General features: G+C 47.4%; 1 protein-coding gene across 2 annotated transcripts in view; it reads right to left on the bottom strand.

Annotated features, from left to right (window-relative positions):
* The window catches only part of 14-3-3epsilon (tyrosine 3-monooxygenase/tryptophan 5-monooxygenase activation protein epsilon), a 29,631-nt gene extending 19,788 nt beyond the window's left edge, over positions 1-9,843 (bottom strand). The window contains exons 1-3 of one of the 2 annotated variants that reach the window (XM_043027034.2): positions 9,613-9,843; positions 3,789-3,988; positions 1,879-2,003 (exon numbers count right to left, since the gene is read on the bottom strand). In XM_043027034.2, coding sequence (XP_042882968.1) covers positions 1,879-2,003; positions 3,789-3,988; positions 9,613-9,676 — 389 coding nt within the window. In that variant the 5' untranslated portion in view covers positions 9,677-9,843. The remainder of the gene's footprint in view (positions 1-1,878; positions 2,004-3,788; positions 3,989-9,612) is intronic. The other variant, XM_043027035.2, reaches the window with a different exon arrangement.
* Positions 9,844-10,000: the final 157 nt, after the last annotated feature.

Genomic DNA, 10,000 nt, shown 5'->3' with positions numbered 1-10,000 from the left:
GGGGCGGCGAAAGGACCGTGGAGGGCTCGGGGGCGGGGAAGGGAGACGGGAAGGCGGAGTCGGGGTAGAAGCGCAAGGGAAGATACCAGCGGGCGGGGGGCAGGGGAAGGAGGAGGAGTTCGTCTAGGGGGAGGTGGAAGTGGAGGAGGAGGAGGAGGAGGAGGAGGAGGAGGAGCAGGTAACGGTGAAGGTGGAGGAGGAGGAAGGCGATGACGAAGAAAGGGTGTGCGAAAAAGAACAAAGAAGGAAGAGAGTGGACGACAAAGAAGAGGCGAAATCCAGAAGAGGAAGGCAAGCCTACTTACGTAAAACTGCAATGCTGATTGCGTCACAGCCAGACACGGAATTTATTCACAGGACAGGGACAAGGAAACATAGTTGGAGGGGGGGAGGGGGGGTTGGCCAAATATACATCATCCTACCTCAAGGCTTTTTGAGAGAGAGGAAAGGGGGCGGGAAAGGGGAGGGAGAGGGGAGAGAAGGAGAAAAAGAGAGAGATGGGGGGGAAGGGGTAAAAGAAAAGGGAAGGAGAAAGAAAGAAAGAAAGAAAGAAAGAAAGAAAGAGAGAGATTATGTGTTGGGACATTCTTCACATCCTTTTCATTGCACACATCACTCCATGCTACTGCCACATCAGAGCACCAGCCCCCATAACAAAGGCTGAAAGAATCTAGAGCACAAATCCCACGCCGATTACTAACAAACACAAAGGGGGATGACGAGGGCAAACCTTCTCTCAGATTAGTATCACCGCAACCTCAAGAACGCTAACAACAGGCTACAAAAACTCAGAAGATTAACATTAACAAGGAGTCCCTGTCACACATCGAGACTGAGCTGTGTTATTGCACGTCTCGCCAGTCTGGCCTCACACAAGGGCTAGGGGTCGGAAAGACAAACAGACTAGCTACCTGTCGCTTAATTTTTCTCTCTAAAGGGGGGAGGGAGGGGGCACTAGGGCAGGTACTGTGCCCTTTCCCGAGGAGGGAATTTGCGTGCTTTGTCGCCTCTCCCTCATCTGTCGAAGACACCGAGTGGGCTTATTGTCCTTTTGTCAAGGGAAGAAGATTCACTGCTAGACAACCTTAACTACTTTAACTCCATTTCTTTAAAAATTTATATATATATATATATATGTATATATATATTTCCACTATCATACTTCTCAGTTCTGCTAACAGGAAAAAAAAGAAAAAAAAAAAAAAAAAAAAAAAATCAACAAAAAGAATAAACAACAAAAATAAATAAATAAACAAATAAATAAAAAATCAGCAAGACCATCCAACTCCCTCGAATTCCTGAAGGCTGCCCCCTTACTTGCAGACGAGGGAAGGAAAGAGGAAGAAAAAGTTTAATAATAATAATAAAAAGGTGTATATGTGAGGAGGACAGGAAGGGGGATGAAATAAGTAAATAAAGGTAAGATAATTATGAAAAAAAAAAAAAAAAAAAAAAAAAAAAAAAAAAAAAAAAAAAAAGGGGGGGGGGGGGGGGGGGGGGGGGGAAGAAATTAAATGAAAATGGGCAACAGGAGAAATGGAAACAGATAGGGAGAGGGAGAAGGAAAGGGGGGGAGAGAGAGAGAGAGAGAGAGGAAGTAGAAAAGACTACAGTGAAAATGAAAAGATAGATAGATAGAGAGAGAGAAGTGAAGGGAGGAGAAAGGAGCTAAAGAAAGGAAGGAAAGATAAATAGAGAAAGGGAGGAGAAAGGCAGGAGAGAGAAAAGTAGAGAAGGGGAAGAAAAAGGCAAAAAGGAGATGATGAAAGAGAGGAGAAAGAGAGGAGAGAGAGGTGGAGAAGGGAAGGAGAAAGGCAAGAGAGATAAAGACGGGCAAGAGGAGAGACCAACGCGAAAGTAACAGGCACAGTTCCTCACCTGTGGTAATCTCCCTTCATCTTGTAGAAGAAGACTCGGCTCTCCCCGGCCGAGGCTGTGGGGATGAGGTGCTTGTCCAGGAGGCCCAGGATGTCGGAGCAGATGTCCTTCAACTCCTTCTCAACCTGCAACATGGAGAGGTGGGATTAGCACTGCAGGACCCTAAAATATTCCTACTTTTCCTAAACATTCCTAACCATAAAATATCCCTAACTCTTTTTGGCAAATTGAAAGGACACCAAAATTTCATTTGAATCAACCTTGTTTGATTGAATACAAAATACCTTGGGTGCAAAATATATTTCAAGTGGAATCACCAAAGTGGTCATTCTAAAAAAATATTCAACTTTCTTTAAAACCAAACAGAGTTGCTTGCAGTCTTACTTCCAAACCTACAGTATTTAACTACCACGCAGAAAAACAACAAATAAAAGACAAATACAATGGGCAAACAGGGGAGGAAATGGACAAACAAATAATCTATATACAAGGGCTCTGACCTGGAAGCAGTACTCCGCCTGAGGCTAATCAATAATGCTGTCAACATCAGCCCAGCCCTCACTCTCTCTCTCTCTCTCTCACACACACCCTGTGCTCCTCCCATGTGACAAACTAAGCATATAACACTCTTAATCACACAGTGACCCTGCTGCCTCCCTTTCCTTGTCAACAAGTACCTGATCTTAATGGCAAAACACCTACATGGTTAGGAATGAAAAACTAAAATACATAAAGAACTATTTTGCATTATCAATTAAGCCATATTTTCAGCATTTTTCATGGTATTACGTTTTGTGACTTTCCGAGAGGCAGGTGAAAAGAAACCTGTCTATTCTAATAAAAAGAAGTCAATTTTTCTTAACCTTGCCTTACCCATAACTTGTTTCCCCCTTTCTTTAATTTCTGCCTAAGGAACCTTTTCCCCATATACATTGGAAAGAGAAATCCTAACAGTTCCTCAGGGCAGAGGCACAAATGAAAGATGAATGGACCACCAAGCACATTCACCAGCCTCTGTAAATGTCACTGCCGGTTATCTCACGTTCAGAAAACGGCAACACACACTGCATCAAGCAGCTCATTGAAGCACATCAACTAACCATTGCAAAATCACAGACGTGAACAAAAGAAAGGCCTTTCTTTTCCCTTTCCTTTGCATGGGCTGGTGCAAGTGAATAAATTTTACAGCAAATGTTATCTTAAAACAACTGCATAAGGAGTCTTCCCTCATATGCTATACTTTATCGAGTCAACTACAGCTTATCATTCCAGAAGTGGAGTCAGACACAATTTCTCTCCCTTTCACACAGACAGTTGTGTTCCCGTATCAACTCCAGACAAACATAACCAACTATTTACAATTTAGCTTTGAAAATAACAAAAAGTAATAAGTAACTTTGGTTCTGCCTTCCCTGACCTTCCATAAGGGTTGGATCTCTCACGGCTTTTTACTTGTTTCTTCCTTCTTTCAAGGATGCTTCAAGATCCTCAAAAGGGCATTAATTCACTTCCTCAAAAAGGATCCCAAAATGAGGCAATGGCATAGATCAGACATAAATGAATCTAGTACTTCACGCACTCCAACAGACAAAGCAGATCGTCGCTTCGCTGCCCTGTGTTTACCATGGCCAAGTGCCCTCAGAGGCGGCCCTCATAAATCATTCTCTCTTCCTCCTCTTCTCTCTCTCTCTCTTTCTCTCCACGTTCCTCCTAATCGACCTTCACTCCCCCCCCACCTCCCTTTCCCCATACACACAAAAGGAAACAATCAGCTCAGGCCACATAAGGCCTCCCCTTCCCGCTACCCCATAATTCCTCCAAGAAACCTGTGACCCGACCTCCCTTTGACTGCCCAAACGACCCAAACGACCCAAACGACTTCAAGCCCCTGGCCTCGGCCTGCAACCGACCTGTGTCCTGTAGTTCCTGATCATCTCGAGCTTCTCCTCACCGCCCTTGTTCTCCTCCTTCTGCTCGATGGAGGAGATGATGCGCCACGACGCCCTCCGCGCGCCGATCACATTCTTGTAGGCCACCGAGAGCAGGTTGCGCTCCTCCACTGTCAGCTCCACGTCCATGGACGCGACGAGCTTCATGGCGTCAACCATCTCTGCAAGAGGGGAAAGAGGGAAGGAAGGTTAGCACGTGGGTATGGCTTCCGTGGAAGGGAATTCACAAGGAAAATATTTATCACAATATTGTCATTGAGAACACTATAACACACTCATGCAGTACATTATACTCCAAGCAAAATAAAACTTCCTTCTCTATTAATTTCTCTCTCTCTTAACTCGCTATTTCGAAGGAAAGCTTTGACCACCAGAACGCAAGAGTCGTTTCTTGGTCTGCTGGGGTTGACGACTGAATTTCACGTTATGGCAACTGGTAGACCAGATCGAACCTAACACGAGCGCCAGAGGTAGGCCAGGATGCTCTTCTGGCTTTAGATAATGCAAAAATTCCATAACCCCCTGGCATTCAACACAAGATATTGCACCACAAAAGCGGAGTTTCAAATACCATGGAACAGGAAGTTGGGGGGAAATTAAGAACTGATACAAAGTGCAAATCTAGCCACAAAAACTTTTTCACTTATGAAAATAGGCCTACATAGCTATGCTCACTTTTGCACCTTTTCCAAATCTTTCTGAATTGTTCCTTTTTGCGTTGGTCCTTCCGGTTAAAAACGTGTCCTTCATCCTCAATAGACACGGTCTTCCTTGCCGAGCTCAGAGGCAGAATCTGACAAACAGTATATCAACTAAGCTATGTCTCAGACTTTTCAATAAATATTTACTGATCATCATCATCATTGATACTCTATTGCCTTCACAGACAAAGCTGCCATTCTAAAGTGGCATTCCTTCTTCTTTCAGCCGAGTCAAATTCATTCCAATCAACCAAAATCTACAGAATCCCTGCTCAAGTGCTACCAGAGTCTGAAATTTGGAAGCCAACATTCCAAACAGTTTCCTATTGAAGAGCCACACCTCACAATGCCTCCAGTCAGGCCACTGGAGACCTAGATCTCAAAGTGGTTTCTTCAACTAAAAACGAACCAACTACAACAGCATCACAAATCATGCTTAGTTGTCTGCAATTCCATTTCCCAAAATCATTGATGCGAAAGATGAAGGTGGAGGAGAGGTGGAGAGGAGAGGAGAGAGATCCAAGATCATGAGGAGAATAATAATGGTAACATTATCAATAATAATAGGAAGAGGATGAAATAAAGGAGTGAAATAATGATAAAAACAATAAAAGAAAAAAAGAAAAAAGAGAAGCATAGAAAGCAGAGGTGCAGTCATCTTGAAGGTAGAGAGGAGGAAGAGGAGAAAGAAAGAGGAGGGTAGGGGAGGGGAGGGGAGAGGGGAGGTAGGAGAAGAGAAGCAGAGAGAAGGCAACTCCTTCCCTAAGAAAATAATCACTGAAACCCAAAGCCGCACATCCTGGAATGTAAGGCGCAGGATGCATCAACGCGCCAAGTAAAGAATCTAGGCAATAGACGCTGAATGGATAGACACGTTAGAAGGTAAATGGATATGCTGTTGATTGATGTAGACAGACGGATCCCCAACTTAGCTTTGTTCACGAGGAGAGACATGAAACCCAGCCTCTGATATATGCAACCACTGTCACCTCATTTATCTCAGACCACACATCCTTGTCACAAGCTTCAAAGAGTAATGCACCCGCTCATGACCGTGAATAGAGCAACACTATTGTGTTCTCCTTCCATCTTCCTCCTCCTCCTCCTCTTCCTCATGCTTCTACCTCCTCCACCTCCATCAAAACCCTCACCTAGTCTACAGGACCCCAACCCCAACACAAAAAAAAACCTGAACACTGGCCTAGGGTCTGTGGTCTCCCTCCAACCCAGTTCCGTTTCTATCCCCACCTGAGTACGTCTGCCTCACGGCCCTCCACTTTCCCTCCAACCTCAACAAAAACAAACAAGAGCCCACACCTATAGCCAGAGCTTAAACAAAGCTGATAAGTTTATATCGATCATTGTCTGAGGGGCATCTATGACCATCAAGGAGGCTGTGATACTACGGACTGCACTGTGTGTGTGTGTGTGTGTGTGTGTGTGTGTGTGTGTGTGTGTGTGTGTGTGTGTGTGTGTGTGTGTGTGTGTGTGTGTGTGTGTGTGTAAATACTTAGCATACACATACACCACAGACATACCTACAAATACATGAAGCAATGCACATGGAAATACAAAACTCGCTTTGGAGGAAACAAATAAAAAATTCCTGCTACTTATACGAGTGTAACCAAAGATGGAGAAGAGAGAGAATTGCAAGAGTAGAGGCAGGAAAGAGGAGATAGAGAAAGAACTAAGGAAGAGAAAAAGTATCATGGTTTCTAAGGATAATATAATGAAAAAGGTGAAACAAGATGATCAAAATATGCATCAGCTGAGTCCTTCTATGCAGTGTAATAAGTGCATCTTTTATTCATGTTGCAACACCAGTACCCAAATGCTGTTAAATGTCAACAATGAAAGTTGCATTCTGAATTAAGTAATTCAGCTCACACAAACACAATAATTGCTCTGCCAACCTTGCTAAAACACCAAGTACAAACAGACACACACATATATATGCACAGATGCAGCAGACTCTGTGTGTGTGTGTGTGTGTGTGTGTGTGTGTGTGTGTGTGTGTGTGTGTGTGTGTGTGTGTGTGTGTGTGTGTGTGTGTGTGTGTGTGTGTGGATGCAGACAAAATAATACAATGTAAACCCCCCTAACCCCTGCCCCCCTTCCCCTCCCCTCCCCTACCCTGCCATCACCTCCACCCCATCCAATAATCATCACCTCTAATAAGCTTGCACCTTTAAACGGGTCAGCCAGAAATGTCGCTCACACAACAAACGCCTCTCCTTCGCCTCCTACTCGTCCTCCTTGAGGGGGAGAAAAGGGGGGGAGAGAAATAGAAAGAAAATGGGATGGGGATGGGGAGGCGGAGGGGACAGGTGAGGAAGAGAGCGGGAAGGAGGAGGAGGAGGAGAAAATAAAAAGATAAAGGAAAAAAATAAAGAAAGGGGATCTTTTCTTTTTTCTGGCTGGGAGACGAGTCCATCTGTGTGTGCTTGGAGGGGGATGGAGGGGAGGTAGGGAGGGGGGGCAAAGGCCTAGATGTGCGGATGAATGAATGGGAAAACGGAACAAGAAAAGGGATGTGGTGACGGAGAACAAGGGCGGGCAGGGAGGGGAGGGGGAGGATGAGGGAGATAGAGATGGAGGAGAGATGGTGAGGGAGAACATTGGAAAGGAGAACATGATAAAGTGAGTAAAGGATGGAGGTGAGGGAGAGAATGAGGGAGAGGGAGAAAAAGAAAGAAAAACAGGAGGAAGAGAAAAAAAAAGATGGAGAGGGAGAGATAGAAGAAGGAGAAGGAGAAAGACAGAGAATGAAAGAGAGAGAGTGGGAGTCGAGAGGAAGGAAGAGGGAAAAAAGGGAGAAAGCATAAAATCACTAAAAACTGAAAAACCTGAAATGCAACCTTCCTTTCCTGATGTAAAGAAAGACCGAATAAATGTAAATATAACTTGATAATAACGACATCTACAAATAAGATAAAAGATAAATGCATAAGGTAAAAAGAGGAAATACCAAAAGAAACAATCGCTCCATTTCCCTTCTGTCATCACAAAAATTAACAAATTCTACGCCTCAAAGTTTCCTGCTTTCAGTTGCAGGCACGACGTCTCTCTCAGGGATTGGGAAACCTCTTTCTCGGCACTCGTGCTGTTTACACCTGGTGAAAAGCAGATTGATGGCATTATATTGTGCGGCCATTTCTTTGTCTCTCTGGGATGGCGGAGAAGTGGCAAGATTAGACATGCTCTGCCCATTAGTTTCTTTGTGCAAGAGATAATTACCAAAGTTCTATTATGGCCAATATTATAGGACACCTAAGGGACTTTGGGGTCTCATACTTTAGAAAGAATGAAATAGGTCAGGTTTCTATGCATCAGCAACACATTTAAGGGTTCTCAATGAAAACCATGCAATATTTTCAATCTTGTATGTGAAAATTGCAAAACTCACATCGTCTTTGACCGAAGGAGAAAATTTCTATGGAGATACTCTACATTCAACCAGGAAATACTGAAAGGAATTGGCCTCGGAAAAGATTTACAAGCCAGGCACCAGTTACACACTAGCCTCCATGCCTACAGCACTCAAGCAAAGACCAACAATTCTCTTGACAAATAAGAACTTATAATTCTAAGGCAATTAATCGTCAAATATAGGACCAACTCAAACTCTATCTTGCCAAAATATGTGAGGCAGAGGTTCGTTGCCCTCTGCCCAAATACATTATGTGCGGAAACCATGGAAATCAATTCACACTGCCCCACAATCCAATCAGATTTATGACCTTTCGTCTTGCATCACACACGGCAGAACACTTTCAAGCAAATCAGAATAACACAGGCAAATTAATTAATAGAAAAAGAACTACTTCAAATGAAAACGCTACCATCACATTAACATTCCCTAATCTAGACGGACCATTTAATAAGAACCAATACAAAGAAACTTCCGCACCAGCCATAACCACGCCTTTTTCAAATTCACACAAAGGAAACAAACACCGACATCCCTCAAATGGCACGTAAAGCACGTCAGTGACTCAAATCCACACGTACATTTAACCGGTTCAGATATAACAAAGAAGAATGAATTCCTTAAGCAGACGCCACAACGCCCGCCCAAAGAGGGAACAGCAGCCGAGGGAACCATCCACGGAAAACATGCCCAAACCCCAGAGACTCCGAGAACAACACACGCACACACTCTGGGGAGGATTTCCGAGAGCAAATGGATTACTGGGAACGGTGACTGGCGATGGAAGGGTCTTTCCCCGAAAGGACGAGCGGCTCGGGGGAGAAGTGGCTCTGGGGTTGACCCAGGGGCCTCAGAGGCACCCAGCCAGAAACAGGTGGTTAGGGCAGGGCCAATGCCCCCAGCCATGCCCACCTGTCACCCAGCTGCTGCCAGCACATGCCCAAATTGGTGCCAAACTGTGATCCAACACAAGGAAGGGGACACTCCAAAGGGCTGTGCCGCCCTGCATGCCCACTCTGGCCCCAGGTGCCACGGGGGCGCGGCGAGGGCATGCACCTGGCCCTGCATGCCCAGCGCCCCCCCGCGCCACAACGCCTGCCCGCCATGCCCAGGTGCCACAACACCAGGGGCGGGGGCGCCTCCCCAGCTGCCCCGACACGCCCACGGTGCCAACTGGTGCCAAGTCTGATCGATACCCGCGCCGCCCGCGCCCATGGGGAGCCCACGCCCTCGCCGGACCCGCCCTCGCGCCCTCATGGCCACGGGCGAGGGCGGGGCAGGTCGCCCATACGCCCACGCCTCAGAGTGGGCGCCATCCACGCCCGTGGTCCCGCACTGCGGCCGCAAGGGGCCATGGGCGCGGAGGAAACATCCGACACGCAGAAGGGCGGAGTGGCGCCCACACCTCCGCCCCGCCCGAGCCACTGTCCTTTTTCCTTCGCTTTTCCTTCCTTTTCCACTTTCCACGCACAAAAGCACAAGCACGGCCTCGGCCTGAGCCCGTGGGCGTCCCTCCCGCCCGCAGGCCGCCCTCATCCCGCCCAGAGCCGCCCAGAGCCGTCCTCCTCCTCCTCCCTCTCCTGCTCCTTCCTCGGCCTTCCTCGCACCCGCCGCTATTTGGCCGCCGATTCCCGTCCTCAGCGCCGCTCACCATCGTATCTCTCGGCCTGCTCCGCCAGCTTGGCCCTGTACACGTTGTCCTCCCTGTCCGTCATCGCGCTCCGCCCAAGGATGTCGCCGATCTACGCGGATTCGCCTCCAACGATTTTATCCTGCTCGCTTCGGCGTCTCCCAATATGGCCGCGGCTCGCCCAGCTGTGTCGCCTCGCCTCCTCGCCGCCGCCGCCGCCGCCGCCGCTCGGCCTCACAACCGACTCCAGCGCGCCCGCGTATTCCTCCGCCGACGGGGGGGCGGGCGGGGGGCTCGCGAGGGGGGCGGGCGGGCGGGACGGGGAGGGAGGGTGGGGGACGGGCGGATGGAAGGGGGGACGGGGACGGGAGGGAGGAGGAGGAGGGATGGAGGGTGGGAGGGAGGAAGG

The sequence above is a fragment of the Penaeus japonicus genome, unplaced genomic scaffold, assembly GCF_977035675.1.
Source record: "Penaeus japonicus unplaced genomic scaffold, GWHDUDI00000001_assembly GWHDUDI00000040, whole genome shotgun sequence".
Lineage (NCBI taxonomy): Eukaryota > Metazoa > Arthropoda > Malacostraca > Decapoda > Penaeidae > Penaeus > Penaeus japonicus.
The sequence above is the reverse complement of the archived record's forward strand: the minus strand, read 5'-3'. Positions and strand labels throughout refer to the sequence as shown.